Source organism: Hyperoodon ampullatus (genome assembly GCF_949752795.1).
Source record: "Hyperoodon ampullatus genome assembly, chromosome: 8".
In the NCBI taxonomy this organism is placed as follows: domain Eukaryota; kingdom Metazoa; phylum Chordata; class Mammalia; order Artiodactyla; family Ziphiidae; genus Hyperoodon; species Hyperoodon ampullatus.
Window position 1 is genome coordinate 60,444,557 of NC_136921.1, and position 25,049 is coordinate 60,469,605.

At 35.5% G+C, this 25,049-nt stretch overlaps 1 protein-coding gene across 1 annotated transcript in view; it reads left to right on the forward strand.

Moving 5' to 3' along the window:
• Positions 1 to 25,049, forward strand: part of KYNU (kynureninase) — a gene marked incomplete at both ends in the record, with an annotated part of 94,092 nt that overhangs the window by 15,641 nt on the left and 53,402 nt on the right. The window contains 4 exon segments of the mRNA XM_079710171.1: positions 5,454 to 5,574; positions 13,277 to 13,359; positions 22,771 to 22,832; positions 24,631 to 24,702. Coding sequence (XP_079566297.1) covers positions 5,454 to 5,574; positions 13,277 to 13,359; positions 22,771 to 22,832; positions 24,631 to 24,702 — 338 coding nt within the window.

Genomic DNA, 25,049 nt, shown 5'->3' on the forward strand with positions numbered 1-25,049 from the left:
AGAACTGCTTTTGCTGCATTCCATAGTTTTTGCATCATCGTGTTTTCATTGTCATTTGTCTGTAGGTATTTTTTGATTTCCTCTTTGATTTCTTCAGTGATCTCTTGGTTATTTAGTAACATTGTTTAGCCTGTGTGTGTTTGTGTTTTTTTTACGTCTTTTTTCCCTGTAATTCATTTATAATCTCATAGCGTTGTGGTCAGAAAAGATGCTTGATATGATTTCAATTTTCTTAAATTTACTGTGGCTTGATTTGTGACCCAAGATGTGATCTATCCCGGAGAATGTTCTGTGTGCACTTGAAAAGAAAGTGTAATTTGCTGTTTTTGGATGGAATGTCCTATAAATATCAGTTAAATCTATCTGGTCTATTGTGTCATTTAAAGCTTGTGTTTCCTTATTAATTTTCTGTTTGGATGATCTGTCCATTGGTGTAAATGAGGTGTTAAAGTCCCCCACTATTATTGTGTTACTGTCAATTTCTTCTTTTACAGCTGTTAGCAGTTGCCTTATGTATTGAGGTGCTCCTATGTTGAGTGCATATATATTTATAATTGTTATATCTTCTTCTTGGACTGATCCCTTGATCATTATGTAGTGTCCTTCCTTGTCTCTCGTAACATTCTTTATTTTAAAGTCTATTTTATCTCATATGAGTATTGCTACTCCAGCTTTCTTTTGATTTCCATTTGCATGGAATATCTTTTTCCATCCCCTCACTTTCAGTCTGAATGTGTCCCTAGGTCTGAAGTGGGTCACCTGTAGACAGCATATAGATGGGTCTTGTTTTTGTTTCCATTCAGCAAGCCTCTGTCTTTTGGTTGGAACATTGAATCCATTCACATTTAAGGTGGTTATCGATATGTATGTTCTTATTACCATTTTCTTAATTGTTTTGGGTTTGTTTTTGTTTCCCTTTGTCTTCTGTTTCCCACTTAGGGAAGTTTCTCTAGCATTTGTTGTGGAGCTGGTTTGGTGGTGCTGAATTCTCTTAGCTTTTGCTTGTCTGTAAAGCTTTTGATTTCTCCATCGAATCTGAAAGAGATCCTTGCTGGGTAGAGTAATCTTGGTTGTAGGTTCTTACCTTTCATCACTTTAAGTATATCATGCCACTCCCTTCTGGCGTTTCTGCTGAGAAATCAGCTGTTAAGCTTATGGGAGTTCCCTTGTATGTTATTTGTCATTTTTCCCTTGCTGCTTTCAATAATTTTTCTTTGGCTTTAATTTTTGTCAATGATTACTATGTGTCTTGGCGTGTTTCTCCTTGGGTTTATCCTGTATGGGACTCTCTGCACTTCCTGGACTTGGGTGGCTATTTCCTTTCCCATGTTAGGGAAGTTTTCGACTATAATCTCTTCAAGTATTTTCTCGGGTCCTTTCTCTCTCTCTTCTCCTTCTGGGGCCCCTTAACGTGAATGTTGTTGTGCTTATTGTTGTCCCAGAGGTCTTTTAGGCTGTCTTCATTTCTTTTCATTCTTTTTTCTTTATTCTGTTCCACAGCAGTGAATTCCACCATTTTTCTTACAGGCCACTTATCCATTCTTCTGCCTCAGTTATTTTGCTATTGATTCCTTCTAGTGTAGTTTTCATTTCAGTTATTGTGTTGTTCATCTCTGTTTGTTTGTTCTTTAATTCTTCTAGGTCTTTGTTAAATATTTCTTGCATCTTCTCGATCTTTGCCTCCATTCTTTTTCTGAGGTCCTGGATCATCTTCACTCTCGTTTTTCTGAATTCTTTTTCTGGAAGGTTGTTGCCTATCTCCACTTAATTTAGTTGTTTTTCTGGGGTTTTATCTTGTTCCTTCATCTGGTACATAGCCCTCTGCCTTTTCATCTTGTCTATCTTTCTGTGAATGCGGTTTTTGTTCCACAGGCTGCAGGATTGTAGTCCTTCTTGCTTCTGCTGTCTCCCCTCTGGTGGATGAGGCTATCTAAGAGGCTTGTGCAAGTTTCTTGATGGGAGGAACTGATGCTGGGTAGAGCTGGTTGTTGCTTTGTTGGGCAGAGCTCAGTAAAACTTTAATCCACTTGTCTGCTGATGGGTGGGGCTGGGTTCCCTCCCTGTTGGTTGGTTGGCCTGAGGTGACCCAACATTGGAAACTACCCAGGCTCTTTGGTGGGGGTAATGGAAGACTCTGGGAGGGCTCATGCCAAGGATTACTTCCCAGAACTTCTGCTGCCAGTGTCCTTGTCCTCACAGTGACACATAGCCACCCCCTGCCTCTGCAGGGGACCCTCCAACACTAGTAGGTAGGCGTAGTTCAGTCTCCTATGGGGTCACTGCTCCTTCCACTTGGTCCCGATGAGCACACTACTTTGTGTGTGCCCTCCAGGAGTGGAGTCTCTGTTTCCTCCAGTCCTGTCAAAGTCCTGCAATCAAATCTCACTAGGCTTCAATGTCTGATTCTCTAGGAATTCCTCCTCCCATTGCCAGACCCCCATATTGGGAAGCCTGACGTGGGGCTCAGAACCTTCACTCCAGTGGGTAGACTTCTGTGGTATAAGTGTTCTCCAGTTTGTGAGTCACCCACCCAGCAGTTATGGGATTTGACTTTATCATGATTGTGTCCCTCCTACCGTCTCATTGTGGCTTCTCCTTTATCTTTGGATGTGGGGTATCTTTTTTGGTGAGTTCCCGTGTCTTCCTGTCGATGATTGTTCAGCAGTTAGTTGTGATTCTGGTGTTCTTGTAAGAGGGAGTGAGAGCACATCTTTCTACTCCGCCATCTTGAACCAATCTCCATAATTTCTTCAAATACATTTTTGATCCCCTTCTCTGTTCTAAAATCCCTATAATGTGAATATTGGAATGCTTAATGTTATCCTAGATATCTCTTAAATTGCTTTCATTTTTAAAAAAATTTACTTTTCTGTCTGCTGTTCCGACTGTGTGATTTCCATTATTGTGTCTTCCAGATCACTTTTGCATTCTTCTGTATCACTTAGTCTGTTATTCATTCCTTCTAATGTGTTTATTTTAGCTACTGAATTATTTATTTTTGATTGGGTCATTTTTATATCTTCTAGTTCCTTGTTAAAATATCAGTGTTTAGATCAATTATTTTTTTCTAATTCAGTTAACATTTTTATTATCAATGTTTTGAATTCTTTGGTAAATTGTTTATTTATGTTTTATTAGTTTTTTCAATGGCTTCCTCTTGTTCTTTCAATTGTGGGTAGTTCTTCTGACTTTTCAGTTCACTTAACTTTGCCTCTATGAATTTACATGAAACAGTTACCTACTGTGGTCTTGAAGGGATGTTCTTAGGTGGGAGCATCCCTATGCAGACTGTGTGTGCCCAATGCTTTTGGTGGGAGAGCTGGATTTGATATGGATACTAGTCACGCCTTCTTCCAGGGTGTGCTGGCAGCTATCTTATGATGTGAGTATCTTATGACTTGGTTAGGTGAAGGTCAGAAAGTTCTTCCTACACTCGCCATTTCTCAAATTCCTTCAGCTTAAAACATCCAATATGCCAAAGTGCTGTATTTTTTTTAAATACTTTCTAAAAAATTAATTAGTTTATTTATTTTTGGCTGCATTGGGTCTTCGTTGCTGCGTGCAGGCTTTTTCCAGTTGCGGTGAGCAAGGGCTACTCTTCATTGCAGTGCACAGGCTTCTCATTGTGGTGGCTTCTCGTTTTGGAGCACGGGCTCTAGGTGCGCGGGCTTCAGTAATTGTGGCACACAGGCTCACTAGTTGTGGCTCGTGGGCTCTAGAGCACAGGCTCAGTAGTTGTGGCACATGGGCCTAATTACTCTGTGGCATGTGGGATCTTCCCGGACCAGGGTCCATGTCCCCTGTATTGGCAGGAAGATTCTTAATCACTGTGCCACCAGGGAAGTCCAAGGTGCCATATTTTGAGGTAGCATGTCCTGAACCCCATGACTGCCAAGAGTACCAACTTTTAATAAGAAATTTTCTCATCATTCTTCAGAGAAGAGAAGCCTAGGCCCCCACAGCTTAAAGTCCTGTTTGTCTTTCATGTTGTAAAGATCTGATTGCATTAGGTTGGAGAGGGGTGTGTTATCTCTTCATTCTTGTGGGTAATTACCAAAGCACTTTCTTGATACTCTATTCTACCTCTTTACATAATGCCAACTGAATGCTCACATGGTGACATTTGATGTGCTTTGAGACAAACAAACAAACAAACAAACAAAAACTCAACCAAGTAAAAGGAAAATAGTTGAAGATGGTGAACCACACTTTGCAGAGGCATGAGATGAGATAATTCAGTTTACAATTCTGCTTTTTTTTCACACTGAACACATTTTAAAAATGACTTTCTAAGTAAAAGTAACCCAATACTTATTTATCTGTAAAAGTGTCACCAATGAAAGAACAAGACAAAAAAAAAAAAATGGGAGCAGAGATCTGGGTGGTTGCCTCCTCTTCCTGGGTTGTTGATAGGGCTGACACACACAGAATGTGTTTAGTCTTTAAACTATGTATTTGAATGCTTAGTTGAAATGTGAGCCATGGTACACCAATTAAAACCTCTGGATTCTAAATTAAATCCTTCAGTATTTGTTCTCTAGATTGACAAAGAACTGTTAATTAATCCAATTTAAATGTGTGAACAGTACTTACACCTCTTTGATTGGGTCTGACTTAAGAAATGCCAATGAAAAACTGACACAGGATCTATAAAAGTAGATTGAATTAGATGGTATGCTTTTAAAAAGCCTGCAAAGATTTAAGTAGTCTAAATAAAGACAAGTATACTACCAAATGATTCAAATTTCAGCAAGAAGCTTAATCTTTCTTCCCATAGAATTAAGATAAAACTTAGTAGAACACAATTATAAACTTGTGCATTTCTAGAAAATACTTTAAGCATATAGATTGGTTTGCTAATGAAATTGCATTTACTGCAATCAAGGAAGATTATAAAACAAATCACTAAAGTTCTGATTTATTTGAATAAAAAGTAGATATAGAGAACAATCTTTGCCTACATATGTATTAATATTATATGCATACAAAGAGGACAAAAATCTATAAATTCAATATATCTTCTTCAGATGTATAATCATTTAGATTTTTTTAATTTGCCTGATCTACAACACCAGGATTATTACTTGTCTAAATTCTGGTAACCTTCTGGTATGACTAGATAGGCTGATATAATTTCTGTAAAAATTCTGGTTTTAACTCTTTTCTATTGGCTATTTATGATTGGTAGTAGCTGTTAATCTAGATTTCCTCTTGGAGCATAATAAATATGACAGATCTGAACAAAAGCATCTATCTGTTTAAACTGTATTTTAAAATATAAGTGTAAAAGATTATTTTTCAGAGAACCTGATGTTATCCTTGGGAGGAATCGTAAGATATGTATCACCTTTCTTGGAGTTAATTACATTTATTGTTTGTAGTGGATTAACAATGCCAAATGGAAGAATGTTAATTAATTGAATAAGTATTTTTTTCCTTTTCTTCTATTTCAGTTGATTTATCTTTAGTGAATAAGGATGAAGAAGCCATCTATTTCTTGGGAAATTCTCTTGGGCTTCAACCAAAAATGGTTAAAACATATCTGGAAGAAGAACTAGATAAGTGGGCCAAAATGTAAGTATTATTTCAAAAGCTATCATTCAACATCTCATATAAGAATTTTAAAAATCACGCCAGGTTGTCTAATATTTGGAACGGTGTATAGTAGAATCTTAGAATTTTAGAGCAGAGGGAACCCGAGGGATTGTGTCATTCAATACTGGATGAAATAACTGAGGATCAGTAAATAAGGTATTATGGCAAGTTAGTGGCAGAATCAATAGTAAAACTTTTGAAATATTTAAAAATTTAAGTTCTCCCTTGAATTGACACATCTACATAGTATGAAATTATTTTATTTTATTTTCTAAATGATTAACAAGGCAGTTAATATTTAGGATTCAATTTGGTGTTTTCATGATTAGTTCTTGGCTAAACTCTACCACACTCATTTTTATAAATAACAAAATAAAAAATTGTTGAGGTGGGGACAGGAGGTTGAGTGGAACAGAAGGTGCTTCCCTCCCCAAATTGAACATGATTATTGAGAAGATGCTCCATTTGGGCTTAGCTAACCATGCCAGAATCTTAAATTAGGATTCATTTTTTTCTCCTTCTTTTATGTTCTGCTTTTACACTTCTGCTTATGAAACCCTTCATACTCTCTGCTTACCTCAATGCTTACCCTCTTTAATATCAACCTTCTCAACCACTGATTAGCCCTCCCTGAATGTCTATTGCATTAATAATCAGTGCTCTACAATAGGCAGTTTAGAGGTGTCTACTTTCATTAGTTTCATATTCTTACCTATATTGTAAATCCCTTAAGGAAAATAACCTAATCTTATCTACTTCTTATCCTTCCCCAGTGATTACTGATAAAGCTGGAACTGAAAATATTTTAAAATATTTTAAAATATTTAAACATTTTATATTTAAAATATTAAAAATAGTATAACTATTTTAAAAATATTTTTTGACTCTTAGAATCTGAAAAATAGATATGAAGGGGAAGCTAAACCTGAAGGACAGGCAAAAAAAAAATTCAGGAAGATGAAACCAAACCAGATAAGAATTCTGAGCAAGATATTTGGTTCTTATAGAAACTCAGAATGTCTTTTCCAGCTTTCTATATTCTTTAGGCCAGTGGTCTTTTACATTGGGACCAAAACCTCTTCTATAAAGTTTAGTTTACACTGACTATGCCAATGATTACTATCATGGCTATTAGATAACATTGCAAAGTTTCTTAATTTAAGTGGTTAAGAATGTAAGTTCACAACTCAATGCAAGAATAATAGAGTTTTATATAGTTTATTAGGCGTATTATAACTTTATCTGCATAATATTTATGCATAAATTGAAAAATAAATATGACCATATTTGGAAGCATTTTGCACTAGCAGGCTTTAGTATTTAAAAAATGAGGGTCATAGTTAATAAAAATGGTTAGTATTCATTTTTGGCCTTAACGTAAAAGATACCAAAGAATTAGATTGAATTTGAACTTTGGAGAGTGTCCTTGACTCTTGGATATTCATTCAGCAAGACTGTGAATTTTTATCCTTCAGGTATTTTAAAAAGATGTCGTTCTTCTATCCTATTCATATTCTTATGATTACCCTACTTTATTAAAAGACTGGTTGATTTTTCTCAAGACATGTATTCCAATTATGTTCTAGGAAAGTGCCTCTCTGTCATAATGCCCTTCTACCGTTGTTACCTTTCCATTTTATATTTTACCTTGTGACAACAGAAAATTACATAATCTTAAACCCTTCTACCTATTTTTCATCAGAGAGACAATTTAGCAAGGAGGTGCATTGTAATGCTTCAGGCAATGTAAACTAAATTTTGAAAAGACTTCTTCTGAGAAAAAGATTAGGTAGCTAGTTTGTTTTATTTAGTCTTTTTGCTGTAAATTGTGGTGGCCCAGTCAACATCATAGCCCTGCCAGCCCGATGTCAGTGGTGTTTGAGGTGCATGATCGCAATCCTGTTTTCCCCTATCCCATCCTTGATCTTTCATCTCAAATGGGTTTGTTCATTACTCTTTGCTCCTAAATATTTAGCTTAAAATTCCACTCTGGCCTTTTCCAGCTAAGGTTGTGTTGGGAGGAAAACTTTTCCTCTACTAACTTACATTCTAGTGGTTGGGGGCCTGAGAATTAATTGACAACAGACAGATTAGCAGGAGAAAAGTTTATTTCACATGTGTGCAGAAGCACTCTACAAACAGTGATTCACTGATCAGCCAGAGTAAAGGTTTAAAACCAACTTAACAAAAGGGGCGAGTTTTAGGGCTTCAGTAGGAAAGTATGGAAGGTTCTGTTGGGCTTTTCCATCCTGATGATAATGGGCAGTATCTTTCTGGGCTGGAAGTCCCCCCAAGCAGAAAACGGAGGGAAAGTAAATGTGTAACTCCTAGTGCTAAGTGCCATTTTTCTCTGACGGTGGGTCAATGGCAATGGCATTTTCAGGAGGCTTTCCTCAAGTCTAGATAATGTTTCTTTCTTAGGCTGCTGTTTGTCCACATGCTTTTAGTTTAAAGTAACTTCATGCCACTCTGGTGGCCTGTTGGTTCCTTCAATTCCCTCTCTGGCTATTGCTTTTGTTTTTGTACTAAATCTCCCCTGCATATATTTGATTTGCCTCTAGATCCAGGGCCTCCCATTACTGTGGTGAGTTCTATCTGATTATCTGTTCCTCTTCATCTCCTCCAACCCCACTTCTGCCCTACTTCTTAGCTGATACCCAAGCCAGGCCAGTGTCTCCCCCTCTTCTAGATCAATGAGAGATTTTGAGAAGAACTGAGTCAAAGAGAGCTACACAGTCACTAAACACTCTAATGCAAACTGAAATTAGTTGCTTACTGGAAAAAAAAATAATATTAAAAATTTATAATCTTAACAGTAACATAGAAATTTGAGTGCTCTAAGCAAGATATTACTCTGGGATACTGATATCAAGTCTCTGGCCATCCATGACCTATAATGTAGGAAATGACATTTGGCTCACGGTTTTCATCTTCTATGTCATCATCTTTTATGGCCTATTGTAGACATACTACCTACCTATCTACAAAATAAACCACCACTGGTCACAGTGCCATCCAATCTTATAATTCATATGGCTACCATATTTGATTATTTATACTAAAGAAAAGTCAAGGATACAGGCACACTTAGAAATACTTTAAGACCCAAATGATTTCTTCTAAAACTTCAAGTTACTTAAGGCAAAACTATGAAAATAAAATACTTCCCTCTGTGTTTTTTATAAATGATTATCATTATTTTCCAAAGTCATTTTCAACTGTATGTGATTTCTAAAGTAGGTTAATAACGCTTTACTTTGGAGAATATATTATTTGTTTGGTAAAATGATAATCTTTAGATAATTTTAATATTCTGAAATAGAAAACTTTTAGTGTAATTTCACTCTTTGATATATAATAATTAGTTATCAGCAAGAAGCTACCATAAACAATAAGAAGCAACAATATCATATGCTTGTTCATTGTGGGTCTGCTAGGATGGATAAGCAATAAACTTAAATAATTTTTGAGAACATTTAAAATTATATATTTTACCAATGGTCCAGATTATTTAAAGGAGAATAACATGGGTTAATATTCATAGTGGTAAAGTTCGGCTAGAAGGAAAGATATGTCAGTCCTAAAGAGCACATTGTAAGCTGAGAAATGTATATTGTGTCCCTAAGATATAATCACTATATCTTAGGTCTTCTGGGTTGTCTTATCTGCTAGATAAATAAATTTCTTTCTTTTTCATAAGAGCAAAAACTTGCCACATTTGTGTTTTTATAGGGATTCTTCTAAGAACTGAGACATATTAGGTAGAATTATTTAAAGAGAAAAATAGCCCACTGAATTACATATTAGGAACAAAAGGCCTGGTTTGCAGACAGTGACTTAACTTACATGGCAATGTGTGTAAAGAAAAGGTACTGGTAAAGCACATGGGAGAGGTCTGCTCCTGCAGACCTGCAGTGGTTCAATTCATGGGTTTCTTTCTTTAAAAAAAAAAAAAAAAGTGTATTGTAAGGGACGAAAGACTGTCCCCCTACTCTCCTAGATCCATTAGCTGGGTCTATGAAATAAACACAACAGGCAGATTAACAAGAAAGAAGGCATAAAAGTACACTTTTAACATTACGTGCATGAGGGCATCACAGGAAAAAAAAAAAAGTGAATATCCAAAAAAGCAATGAGATTTGAGAGCTTACGTACTGTCTTAATAGGGACAGAGGAGGGGTATATAGGCTACTCTGGGGAAAGTAAACGATTTTTAGGAAGGATGAATGGAACTTTAGAAGAATAGATGGGAAGTGTGATAGCTTGTGACAAAGTTTGTCTGGCTGTGGTGCTGACTTCTAGTCTCCTCTCTTGTGACAAGAGTAAATCTCCTCTGGTTGATGAAATTCCTGAGGAGGGAATTTATGACAACTGAGTCCTTTTTGGAGGATCTGTCTTCAGGCAGATAAGGGGAGTTCAGAGATATCCTCCCCATGCATTTGCTGTTTTTCAAGTGCATTCCTTTTTATTAATTAATTAATTTAATTTATTTATTTTTGGCTGTGTTGGGTCTTTGTTGCTGCGCGCAGGCTTTCTCTAGTTGCGGCGAGAGCGGGCTGCTCTTCGTTGTGGTACGTGGGCTTCTCATGTGGTGGCTTCTCTTGTTGTGGAGCATGGGTTCTAGGCACGCAGGCTTCAGTAGCTGCAGCATCTGAGCTCAATAGTTGTGGCTCGTGGGCTCTAGAGCACAGGCTCAGTAGTTGTGGCACACGGGCTTAATTGCTCCACGGCATATGGGATCTTCCCAGACCAGGGCTTGAACCCATGTCCCCTGCATTGGCAGGTGGATTCTCAAGCACTGCACCACCAGGGAAGCCCTCAAGTGCATTCTTTGTGCTTTGTGCAAAATAATCCTTATGCCAAAGAGGCCAGTTTTAGTGTGGCATATTCTGCCACCCTTCAGTATGAATAAGAAAATATGTGGTATGACATGTGACAGAGCTTTTCCTGACACCTCTGTTGGCTAATCAACAATTGGGTCACAGAAAAAAAACTTGTGATATCATTAAGGAAGACTGTGAAGTCTTATTTATTCACTTACTGGGGGGAGCTTTTAAAAGCAGGGCCACTTTTCATTTTGTAGGATGGTTAAATCACAGTCGTATTTCAAAGAGGATCCACATTTCTATTAACTTCCTAATTAGATTTTATATTCTGAAATTTAATTTTCTGAGCAAATACCGTTTTCTAGACTTCTCTGAGGACAGCCCACTCAGGCAATAATTGATGCTATGGTAGTGAGTGAATGCTTTCCTATGCTCTCTTTTCCTTTCCAGCATTTGTAAAAGAAGATTGCAGCTACACTGCAACTATTTTAAGCCATTTTGAATGAGAACAACATAATCTTTCTCTTAACTTGAATATGTACGTTATGACTGCAGTGTGATCCACATCAGCTCTTTCTAATGACAGGCCACTTTACTTTGAGTTTATTTGGGTAACACTTTCTAAATACATTTCACTATCTCAGGTTAGGAGACTGACAAAATGAAGAAGCTGACTCTGCGTGTGATATTTTAAAGGGAGGAAGATGACAAAAGCATTGCAAGAAGAAAGTATCCTTAAAGATTATTATCATGGTGTCTACCAGAGTGAGAAGTAGGTGGCATCATATTCTGAGATATAAATTCTCTGAGGCAGAACATAGAATTTTACTACCTAAATGTAATAAGATGTATTGTGCTATCAGCAAGGCCATGGAACTCTATATGATTAAAATAAAAAAGTATCCAAGCATCTGCCTTTAAATACTATTTAATGATAATGATTTTTTTTTTTTTTTTTTTTTTTTTTTTTTTTTTTTTTTGCATTACGTGGGCTTCTCACTGCTGTGGCCTCTCCCGTTGCAGAGCACAGGCTCCGGACGCGCAGGCCCAGTAGCCATGGCTCACGGGCCTAGCCGCTCCGCGGCATGTGGGATCCCCCCAGACCGGGGCACGAACCCGCGTCCCCTGCATCGGCAGGCGGACTCTCAACCACTGCGCCACCAGGGAAGCCCATGATAATGATTTTTGTCTTTAGTATTTATATTGGAAGTCAAGAAAGAGGCAAGCTGCAGGCTATCTAATAATAATATGAATAATATGCACTAACAGTTGCCCTTCTTTTCCTCCTTAGTTCTTATAGTCTATGCTTATTCTCAAAGAAAGTCTTCTTCCTTCATCTCAGGTTATATGGTAACTGAAATATTAGTTTAAAAGTTGTGTTTTACACCTCATGCTGGTGAAGTGAGTTTTAACATTAGATTTTCATTAGGAAAGAAAACTCAGAAAAGGGGTACCATGTACCAATCTTTTTCACATGTTATTTGTTTTTCATAGCTATCCTTTAAGTTATATATTGTAACCCATTTACTTTTATAAAAGTGGAAAATTAGGCCCTATAAACCTCTAATAAATGTAGCCTCGGGCCCAATATTGCCCTGGACCTGTCTCATCCCATGTGATGGAGCCAACTGCTAAATATTCAAGATTTTTGTTGATACCAAATTGGCCACGTGAATGGGGGTAGTCATACCGCAAAAAACAGCAAGGGCTAAAAAACAGGGCTCCTCCCTTCCAGGTCCCCACTGCTCTGTAGAGGAGAAAAAATATTTTCCTTTACCCTACTGAGTTTTTACCTGAGAGCTTGTAATAAAAGATTAAAAAGAGAAGAACAAACAGAAGTGTATTAACATGAATACCTCATGTATAGATAGGAAATACCCAGGGAAAAATGAGTAACTCCCAAAAGTGGCTTAGAATTCAAGCTTAAATCCCATGTTAATAGGGAAAGAGGAGGAGAGATGAAGGCCTCTTAGAGGAGAGTAAAGGATTTCTATGAAAGATGGTCCTTGAAGAATAGATAAGAGGTATAGTTTGTGACAAAGTTTGTCTGGGGTGTCACTGACTTCTAATCTCTTCTGTGCTAAGAATCAATTTTCCCTGGTTGATGAAACTCCTGAGGAGGGGATTTATGACAACTGAATTCCTTTTGAAGGATCTGTCTTTAGGCAGATAGGGAAGTTCAGAGAGTTGAAGTCCTCTTATGTATTTTGTGTTTTTTCCATTATGCCTAGTGGGATACTTACTAGAATAATAAAATTGAGCTAGAATATGATAGATGAAATTGCTAGAAAATAGGTCAAGAAATAGTGTTGGCTTTGATTATCGCAACGTTTTACTATCTACTTAAAATGTTACCATGAGTATAGTCACATTTTATATACTTCTATTTAATTTACAGATTGTAATTATATTTTAAAATTTAATTAATAATCATTTTAATCTCTAGCCTCAAATAACAGTTAATATGTTTTAGTATAGGTACAACTATATGGTATGGTATACAAGTAAGATATTCAAATAGTCTTGAAATTTTCAAAAGAAAAGAGAAAAAAATAACATCTTAGACTCCAAAATAGAAAAAAATAATGAAATATATGGGTAATTGCCCCTATGCTCCCCAACAAAAAGGAAATCAAAGAAATTTTTTAAAATGACAAGTTAAAAAGCAGAGTTCTCAAGTATTACTTTTGGTTTTCAAAAAAGCATGCTTTTTATTAAAACACTACAAAGACTCATTTAGAAATGTCCAGTTGCTAATGCTGATATTTGAAAACTCACACACACACACACTCTCACACAGATACACACAGACACACACATAAACTAAGATTGTTTATCTCCCTTTTCAATTTCAGGGGAGCCTATGGTCATGATGTAGGGAAACGTCCTTGGATTATAGGAGATGAGACTATTTTAGGACTTATGACTGACATTGTAGGTAAGTATAAAATGAATTTTTTCCAAAAGAATCATAAAGATAGAATCATTTAGTTATACACATAGGTTATAAGGTAAAAATTTTATTGAAGAATGTCCTGATTTTCTATTTTAATCCATAATACTAAGGCATAAGCATGCCTTTAATTAAGACTTATTGCTAATGTTATTTTTTCTTATATATTCTAGGACTAGTATTTGCTCACCAATAAGAAACACACATATTTATAATTAAATAAGTTTCATAAAAATCAACTTAAATGAATTTTCTAAGGTTTTATTATATGGTAAAATAAACATTAACCTTAACATGCTAAAGGTCTAAAACACCAATATGTTTTGGTTCATTTCAAATTAACTCATGGTGATCTTTTTAAAATTAGGCTGAGTGCTGTTGAAAATAATATAGTTGATGCTGTTTTTTGGTATATAATATATTCCTTAAAGTGAATTCTATCTACTCTTGGTAAAACTATTCAAGGTAGCTTTAGATGGTAAATGTGTTAACATTTCAAAAAAAGTTATCTGTTTAATTGGGTTGATTATTCAGTATTGCCTAAAATCTTATATGAAATTTAAGGTATTAAACAAACAAAAAATATAGCTCTGGTGACCAGAGACGAGTGTGCTTCTGAGCCCCATAGTAAGTTTCCTACATACAGCCTCTTCTTTAAGATCAGGAAATGTAACAAACTTCCCTAAAACATACAAATAAATATAGAGAGTTAGTCAAAGTGAGGTGACAGAGGAGTATGTTCCAAACAAATAACAACATGAAACTGAAGAACTAAGTGAAGTGTTGATAAGTAAACTACTTGATAAAAAAATCAAGGTAGTGATTATAAAAATGCTCAATGAATTAGGGAGAATGTATGAAAACAGTGAGGAGTTAAACAAAGAGTTAGAAAATATAAAGAAGAACCAAACAGACATGAAGAACACAATAACTGAAATAAAAATACACTAGATGGAATCAACAGTAAATTAGATGACACAGAGGAACGTGTCAGTGAACTGGAAGACAGAGTAGTGTAAATCACTCCAGCTAAGCAGAGAAAAGAATAAAGAATTGAAAAATAAGGACAGTTTAAGAGACCCCTGGGACAATATCAAGTGTACTATCATTCACATTATAGGGGTCCCAGAAGGAGAAGAGAGAAAGGGGCAGAGAAGTTATTTGAAGTGATAATAGCTGAAAACCTCCCTAACCTGGGAAAGGAAACAGACATCCAGGTCCAGAAATCACAGAGATAAAATCAAACCAAAGAGGTCCACACCAAGACACATTGTAATTAAAATGTCAAAAAATAAAGAGAAAGAGAAAATCTTAAAAGCAGCAAGGGAAAAGCAAGTAATTACATACAAGAGAATTCCCATAAAACAGTCAGCTGACTTTTCAGCAGGAACTCTGCAAGGCCAGAAGGGAGTGGCATCACATATTTAAAGTGGTGGAAAAAAAAAAAAAAAAAAACCTACGACCAAGAATACTCTACCTGGCAAGACTGTCATTCAAATTTGAAGGAGAGATGAAGAGTTTCACAAATAAGTAAAAGCTAGAAGTGTTCAGCACCACTAAATCTGCTTTATAAGAAATGTGAAAGAAACTTCTGTAAGTGGAAAAGAAAAGGCCACAACTAGAAATCTCTCTCTCTGTTTTAATGTTCTTACACAGTATTCATTTGCTCTGTAACAATTCACATTTTAAATAGTGCTTCCTGACAACATGCCAGCTGGCTCTTCTTGAATAGGGGCAATAAGGATAGCAATTCACATTCAAGGTGGTGATATTACCAGACCACACTAGAAGGGTAAGCAGAGATCCTGGGGTGGGGGGGGGTGGTGTGGTGGGGAGGATATTGTCTAGGTTAGAGGGTTTGTAAGGGAAGGAAAGAGGAGAGGTTGGGAGAAGGAACACCCTTGAATTTGCAGAAGTCATTATTCTATCTAAGTAGTGGTTGTATTGGCTTTGCTGGTAACCCCATGTAGGGAGAAGAGGAAGAAAGGAGCACTTCCTTAGATGTTTGGTTGGGGGCTTGCCTGTGAGGAGAAGGAAGTTTAGGGACACATTTGACAAGAGACCAGGACCCACACCAATCAGGTGAAGCTTACTCAGTCTTCAGCCACCATTTACATCCTCTGTACTGGCTGCAAGAGGGAGAGGAAACCTCAAGCTTTTGTACTGTGTTTAACAAGGAGAGATTCAAACTTATTATAGTCAAAACAATCTAAGGCAGTTTGCAAACATACCACAAAGAATTTAGGGACATTGTTTTTCTAGCTTTTTCTTATGTATTTCTGGGAGTCACCCCAGCATAAATATAGTCCTCTGCCCCAACCAACCCCCCCAAACCAGATCCTCATTAAACAACTTTGCATTTTACTCCTGCCCAAAGTGGCTGGCTTCCCAGAAAGCCTCAACATGGTAGAGAACCAGGCCTAGATGGCCCAGCCCAGGTTGCAGGACTACTGCCCAAGTTTAGGTATTCAGTCAACTAAAAATTAGTCCTTAGAATTCTCTATTAGACTAAAATCTCACTGGTAAAGGCAGGGAGGACACAGTTCAGTCCATAATATATTCCCTGGTGAAAACAGAGTTAAATAAATGTTTATCCACCTCTACGCTAACTTAGCTCCCAGTGTCTAGGCAGGAGACTGGAAAAGTCTTCTCTGCGATATTTGGGCAATCTGAAGGTTCTGACATGGGTTTTCATAGCACGACAAACCCCACCACATGCACAGCGGGGAACACAGTGGGTGCTTAACACACCCCAAACTACCAGACTTTAAGGAAAACCTGTTTTTAGTTTATGAACTATATGAATGTGTAACCTGTCCCATTCAGCAAGTTTAAAACAAAAACAAACAAACAAACAAAAAACACTCCATCAAAGGGTTGCAAGCAAAAGCAACAAGTTCTGTTTGCTGCTAGTTATTACTGAGTAATCATTACACTACACACATTTCTGTTTTATGTGGTTATATTGTAGGATCAGAAGATTGGCTTCTAGTTTAAGATAACACATTAAGTACAAACTGAAAATGCTCCCTTCTATTCCAAAAACAGAGAAATGATAGAAAAAAATTTAGATTAACACACATATAGCAACCCCCCAAAAAAATTAAATAGAAATCCCTACTGACCAGAAATATAGCAATTGCTGAAGAAAGAAGCAGTTGAAAGCTGGAAGCACAATATATGGGGATAGTGCATGGAGCCAGGAGTGTGTAGGGCCTGAGTCCAGGACTCTCACAAGAAGCCCCAGGGCGAATCTGCAGAGCCCTGGATGCTTGGGGCTCAAACTCAAGGCCAGAACCTTGTCAGCCAGGGTGGGTAAAGGTGAAAACATAGCATCTCCTGCCAGACCAGTCAGGATCTTGGGAGCACAGAGCATTTGATCAGACTGACAGCATTATCCAGAGGAGTGTATATTCTCATGGAGGGAATTCCCACCTGAACAATCCTGGACTATATTTACAGGTGTATTAATTAGTTGTTTGACAATGCTTTCATTTATGTTCATTTTTTAGACGCCTATTATATTCATTCAAATGCCTAACATGTAAATTAAAAAAAAAAATCCTGCATTAATTTGACCTGAGCATATATGTTTTCCTTAGATGTGGACTGTTTCTTTCTTTGCTAGATTTGCTTTGAGAACATAAATTGCATTCTAATCCTATTATTTTGTGATTAGTATTTATCATCCTCTAAAGAGGAGGTCAGATGTTTATATACAGGCCAGGGAAGTGGTAAGGCTATCATTTACTGAGATTTATTTATGAAGCCCATAAAACCTACAAAAAGATTTCCTTTGATCCTTTAAAAGTTTATAGCTCTATTGCAACTTATTAAATGTGCATGTGTTTTGTTGCCCAGCAAACACACATGTCAGAATGATCACTGAAATTTAAACCAGCCCACATCTCATTATGATTACTAAGGAAATTAAAAAACAACAACAACTAAATATTCAGATTTATTTAGATAAGTAAGAAGATTGAGCTTACTAAAAACGTTTAAAGAATATTTATCAGTTCTAGATTTAGGGATTTTTGTGTGTCTTTGAAATACCATACAAAGCTGTAATGTATGTGACAAACTTCATTATGTTTTCTGTGATTTTTGTCCTTGAATGTTGTATAAATTAAATTACAGTCATTTGATCCTAATTATACGGGATATAAAAATAACAATTATGTCTTGAAATGGGCAAAGTCACATTTGTACATATGAAACTCAATAAACAGTATATGTATTGTTTATTATATATATATATATACAGTATATATATATATTCTCAAAGTTTCAAGCTTTAATATGACAAATGCATTGTCATATTTTATTTGAAATATTGTCAGTGCATTAAACTAAATCTTTAGTTTAATGATTAGTTTATTAAATGTTTACTTTGTTCTCTACAGTTTATGTTGTATCAGGAGAAATATTTCTACTTTTTTTTGTTGACAGTATCTGCAAAAGTATATTATGAGCAATATTTTAAAAGCTTGTTTTTTTTTTTTTTTTAATTTCAGTAGCTATCATCTATCCCCAAATTTCTTTACTTTTAAAATTGTATATATTAGTCCAAGAAACAGTTCTTAATTTAAGTTGAAAAATGAATGGGTTCACTTTGTTCGATTTAGTAGGAATTGATTCTTTTAGAAGGTATTGTGTGTCTGTTCATGTTTATTTTCTTTGCTGCAAATCCCATGCAGGTTCCCTTTTGCCTTGGTTACTAGTAAGTTCTGAGAAAATTTGGTAGAGTTTGAAGTAGCAAAAATATTTAATAAAAAAAAATTTTTTTAATAGCTCCTAATTTGTTTCTCATCCACATATATAGTACTCTGTTGCAATTTTTTAAAATCATTCTTTCTCACATGTAATACAAGAAACCTAAAATCCTCTTTGGAAGTAGATATTGTATAAATCACAAAATAAATTTTAAAATTATGTATTAACTACAGAAGAGAGTAGCAGAAGTCAAATTGATTTTTGCTACTTGTGGGCTGTCTAAATGTGTCATGAACAAAAAGACAAGTTGTATATTTTGGACTATGACTGAATATTCCAGGTTCTTAAAACCACAACCTGTATTTTGCCATAAATTTCTCAAAAAGAAGTAACAGGAGTATAATAAAAATTATTATGTGTACAAATTGATAGAGTAGATAGAGAAGAGGAAGAGATAGTGAGCAACCCTACTTATTCATAGACATAGAAAAGAATTTCCATTTCAGATGAGAAGAAAAACCATTAATAAAACATTTTATATGGACCTAACAATTCTGCAAAACATGGAATAACTTTCCCTTATAGTTAGTGTCATATTATCAAGATGCTAGAAATAGAATTGCTGAAGAATATTATTAGTATTATTATTAAGCCTACTTCTCCCTGGGTACATAAACATCACAAAGGGCTAGATACATACATTTCGGCTTATAAAAATGTTGTAATGTGAACATAAATTTGCTTTATGAAACTTGTGGTTGACCCTCAGAGAAGCAATAATCCCTGGGAGCTCTCTCCAAAGTCATAAATCCTCAACCACACACTAGCCACCTCTAAGGCCATAGGAATTTGCTATTTGAAAAACAGAGTGCAAAGTTCTCAGACTTAGCCTAACTACAAACCTTACAACAAAATCCACAATTAACATTTGCATCTGCTTGATAAAATATACAGAACATGGTATGGCAGTTATGAGATCCATCACTAACCTTCTTATCAAACACTAAGCAGCCTGGAACCCTGCTGACCTCACTTTGCAAAATATTTGAAATTAAATGAAGACTAGAAAGATGCAGAGGGATGTTGGTAATGAACATGGGCTTCCTATATTTGACTTACAGGGAGTGGATAATGTAGACAACACTTCCAAATATTACCTTGAACAAAGATTTTAATTAATATTTTTTTCTAAGAGAGGGTAAGATTTTGTCTCCTACTTCCTATCTGTGAGACCTTAAGCGAGTTAGTTCATTTCTGTGCACATCAGTTTCCTCATTGATAAATATGGAAATCAAAGTAGATACCTTATCAAGTTACTGTGAAAATAATACAAGTTACATTAGAAGTGTTGGCACATAATAAGGGCTCAATAAACGTTAGCATGCCAGGCATTGAGATAAGAAGGCAGTGCTTGTACATAACTTTCACCTTCTGGTAAACAAAAAGTTATGTTCAATAAATAAGCAAGCAAGAAAGCACTCTTCAAATTAGAACCCTGGCTCACACCCATCTCAGATGAAGTAATTCAAATTTTTACATTTACTGCAGTGAGTTTTATATGATCTTCTAAAATAAAGACTCTTTCAAATCCTCATAAGTTTTCATGAAGTTTTTAAAAAAACCTTGGTCTCCAATAAATTTGCCCCCAATACTTGTAGTTCTTTTTTTATTTTTATTTTTTATTGAATTTTAGTCAAATGAATGGATAAAGAAGATGTGGTGTATACATATATAATGGAATACTACTCAGCCATAAAGAAGAATGAAATAATGCCATTTGCAGGGGTGTGGATGGACCTAGAGCATATTATGCTTAGTGAAAGAAGTCATACAAAGAAAAGACAAATACTGTATGATATCACCGATGTGGAATCTAAAAAATAATACAAAAGAAGGTATATGCAAAACAGAAACAGAGTTACGGATGTATAAAACAAACAAGTGGTTGCCAAAGGGGAGAGGGAAGAGGGAGGAGCAAATTAGGGGAGTTACAATCTACTATGTATAAAATAGATAAGCAAAAAGGATATATTGTATAGCACAGGGAATTACAGCTCATACTTCTAGTTATTGATGTTTCAACATTATTTCACGAAAAGTTCTTGGGAGAAAGAAAAGGTACAAAGAAAAACAACTTGAAATAATTTCAGCTTGCTTTAAAAAAAAGATTTTTGTCTTATGGAATGCTCATAATATTGAAATATCTTAAAACAACAAATGTTGATTTCAGAAATACATATTGGACCTAAAGAGATAGGTCAATTAGATATATTTCCTTTGGAAAATAGGCTAAAAATCAGTCTGACTGGTGGCCCTTTCATGTTAACAACGCTTGATTCTTTAGTGCCTTTAGGTCATATTTGGAATAAACATTTCTGTTAATGTTCTGCAGCATTAATATTTGCACCATCCTTAGATATACATAGGTACGCATGCACACGTTAAGTACACCGAACCTCTCCTTGACAAAGTTCGTTAGCAGGTGAGGAGGGCATTGGGTGAAGAGCTTGATTGAATTTAAAGTGTGCCAAGGTGGGATAATTTTTGCGGGCAGACAAATTATTCAAGTCAGTGAGGGATTATTTACAAAGAATTGATCCAATGTCAGCATGCCATTGAGAGTGAGGGGAGGAAAGGCCACGTGTATGTCTAGATTAATTCAGCCTAGCACTTGTGGTTCATCACATTCCATGCGAGAAAAATTTTAGGTGATCCAAAATGAACACTATTATTTGAAGGACTAACATTCCTAAAGAATGAATAATTATTTTAATCAGAAGGTAATCATTAAGCAAAAATTAAATGCCTGACCTTGTATAGAGTCTCCCTCCCTTCCTGCCTCTTCTATTTCTTTGTTTTCATTTTGTGATAAAATTTATGAACTTTCTCCTCTTTTGTTTTCTTCCCACCACATTCTTTCAAATGCTTTTCTTTCTACTAATTCTGCTTTCTCAGTATGTTTGGGGCATGGCTCCCCCACGGATACCAAAATAGGAGGATGCTCAAGTCCCTAATATAAAGTGAGTCGTGCCATGAATACAGTTCGTCCTCCATATCCGCAGGTTTCATATCCACAGATAAGGAGGGCCAAATGTATTATTTTTCCTTCGTTCTCTCCTTCCACACTCCCTGCCAGAATATTTTTTATTAAAATGAATAGTGTTCAGAAAAGATGTGTGTAAAGAGCTAACAGGGAGTTAAGGGTTCTATAATATTGATATAATAGATAATGTTTTGTTTCAGAAATAACAGTAAAAATTCATACCATAATGCAAAGAAACAAATAAAATAAAGCTTGCAGCATTTCTTTCACCATATTTCAAAAAGACTTTTATACTGTAGGAGAAGACATATGCCCCTGTATACAAATTAAGCTTTCTAGTATGTTTGAGACATTTTATTTAGTGCTAGGAATGCAGAATGAGGTTGTCGTTATTGTCCCTTGACTTGAGACACTATTCACATTACAATGACCAGAGATACTACTCTTAACAGCCACCATTTATTTACCAACCTTGCATTCAAATGGGGAAATCCATCCATCAAATGCAATAAAAAGTTTTTCTTGACTAAATGAAGACACAGGCCTTTCCTTAAATGGCTATGTTGAAATATAAATTCCTAAGTTATACACTTATTTCCAGTGGCCTCCCCTCAAGTGAACTTAACCTAAAATCTATCTATTAATTAATTAATCTATTAATTAGATTAATTATTCTACTTACTGTCTATTCTTTTAGTAAAAATGGGACTCTATCAGAAGTATCTCATTGGATACAAAGTGCAAGACCTGTATGATGCATTTTCTCTAACACCTAGTACAGCCTTACAAACATTAAAGCTCACAGCCCATTTTTCTCAGTGATAGTAAAGAGAAATTATTCCTATTAAACAGGTCTAATTGCCTTTAAGAGACATCATAAGAACTAAAAATAGGGAAAGTATTATTATCTTTGTTATTGTGCTCTGAGTTCTTAAGTATTCAATGTATGCTTTGTCTCTGGGTCTGTTTCCAGTGGCAAAACCCTTGTTAACAGGAATTATATCAGATTATGATTGTGTAGTGTATATCTTAATTTTGTGTGTTTTCTTCATCAGACAATACATATCTATATTAATTATCTTATATCAGTGTGTATAAATAAACCCCTAACCTATTTAGCTCTTTGTACTTTGCTCCTAGCTCTTTTGTCTTATGAACTACAGTATTGTATATCTCACTGTAATAACAGTGAATTATGTTTAGCAACATTGCCTTCTTTTATTAAAGGTGCATTTTAATTTGATGTTAGAAATAACCAGCTTTAAAAATGTGATGGGCTTTCATTTCTTTTTAGATTCCTTTTGGAGATACACTTACCACAAAAATGTACTCTGTGGGAATTTAGCAACCTAGCTGATGATAGGATAAATCATTTTTAGTTTAGCAAATGCTTCACTATTATGTTATTATTATTTACTATGTCAAAAGGAAATATAATTTTTAGCTAGCTACGTGCATATGAGTCCAGCTATCGTTTGATAAAATGAGTCAAGTGGGAAAACTTCCATTTCTTTGTGATGACACATCAAATGTGTCCTTATCTCTGAAAACATTAAGGATGAGGAGTGATAGTTTGTTTTTCCAGGTACTCTTAGAACTAATAGAAAAATCTAAATTATGATATATTTATTTTGCAGGAGCCAATGAGAAAGAAATAGCCCTAATGAATGGTTTGACTGTTAATTTACATCTTCTATTGGTAAGCTTCCTTTTCCATCAATGTTTAGTATACACTGTTTACAGAATCTGACATTTTTCAATCTTTAATCCATGAGAATTTGGAGGTTTACTTACTTATTTAAAAATAAGTCGTGAGGTTATTTTCATTTCTACCAGGAAATGTTGGACCAGGATAGAATGGCTTCTTCATAACCATGGGAGAATTGACTCTTGCAAAGAGCTTTAGAATAATGAATAGTTCTTATCTCAGAACATAAGGAATAAGAGTCACAGTGGGTAAAAAGCAAAACTGCTGCACACACACAAAACAATGATGTACGAATGGTAGCAAACAGTGAGCTTTTCAGAAAGACAGTTTTCCAATATGCTGGGCTTTAGCAGGGTGGGACTATGGATTAGTATGTCTTTGTAGACTAATTTTGAGGGAGTAGATTAAAAAAGAATTAGAAAATAAAACTAAATTGGAGAAAAAGGACCTGGTACCTTAAATGAGTCACTGTGTTTAGGTGTTTCTTACATCCTAAGAACTTAATAATGTGTATGCCTTAGAATGTCAAATATATTATTGATTTGAAATATCTTACCTATAGTAATTGTTTGATGCTAAGAAAAATTTGTATTTCATTTTTAAGTGAGATTTTGAAAACGGCTACAGGACAAAGATGCACAATTAAGATATTGATATTTTATATTGATAAAATATAGACATGATTATTAAATATGCCTGAAGGAAAGTACTTGTGGAGTATGTTAACTATGATGGTAAACAGCATAGTTTTCAGTTCAGACACCTCTGTCTTGGCTCCCAGCTAGGCTACTTAATACCTGTTTGACTTTGGACAAGGGTTTTTTTTTTTTTTTTTTTTTTTTTTTTTTTTTTGTGGTACGCGGGCCTCCCACTGCCGTGGCCTCTCCCGTTGCGGAGCACAGGCTCCGGACGCGCAGGCTCAGCAGCCATGGCTCACGGGCCCAGCCGCCCCGCGGCATATGGGATCCTCCCAGACCGGGGCACGAACCCGCATCCCCTGCATCGGCAGGCGGACTCCCAACCACTGCGCCACCAGGGAGGCCCCTGGACAAGGGTTTTTAAATCTTAATTTTTTCCTCTGTAAAAATGAGGATGATGATACCTACCTCGTACACATGAAACATGATAATATGTGAAAATCACTTTAGCACCCTGGCCAGTGGTCAACATCCAATTAACAGTAGTAATCATCCTCACTGTTATTACTGTCAGTCAGTATTGCTTCTCCAGGAACTGTGTGGAGAAATGAAAAGGCCCCACTGAACACATGAGCTACTTCTCCCTGGTGTCTCTAGAAATGCCAAATGTTTCATTAGGGCAAAAGTACTTTGAGTTGGATCTAAAATTAGATTTCATAAAATCATAAAACTGTAGAAATCTTATGTATTAGAAACCAATTCTGCAGTGCTAGATAAATCAATATAAATAAAATATACACAGAACATGATATTTGTCTCATAATAGAGAAATTGCCATTAAACGCATTGGGAAGTTAATTTTTCAATTAACATTTAAGTAAAGTTTGAGAATGTGTTTTTATCTGATTCACATTTTCTCCCAAATTTGCTTTCCTATTGATAAACATAATGAGCAAGTATCTTCTTCCATTTTAGAATTTACTGGAAACAAGGCTAATCGGAGAAGGTACCTTTGACAGACATCTAGCTGTGTAATTAATGAATGCCTTTAAAATGCTGGAGATTATAAAATGAAAGTGTGGTATATATAAAATGAACAAATGTCTAAGTTGTGCATTAACGCATTTCTCAATAAATCCATTTCATTGCAGTTATCCTTTTTCAAGCCTACACCCAAACGGTATAAAATTCTCCTAGAAGCTAAAGCCTTCCCTTCAGATCATGTAAGGATTCTTCAAATTATATTTATATTCTTTCTACTCTTCCTAAAGGAGCAGCATATCATTTGCCTGACTTGAATGTTTATTCACTAGTCTTTTCCTAGTACCTTATAATAAAAAGATCTGTCAAATGTTTTTGATTTATGCATTTTTTTATAGATTGTAGCTTTATTTCTTTTGTTCAAGTAAAACATGTGTTAAAGGAGGAAAGAATTGAATGGGAACACTGATTTATTAGTCTTTCTAAAGACATTGAGCAAACCGCTGGTCTAAATCAAGTGCAGTTATAAATGTTTTATTAATTCTTGTTGCTGTTTTATTTTATGAAATTAAATCGATACATATACCAG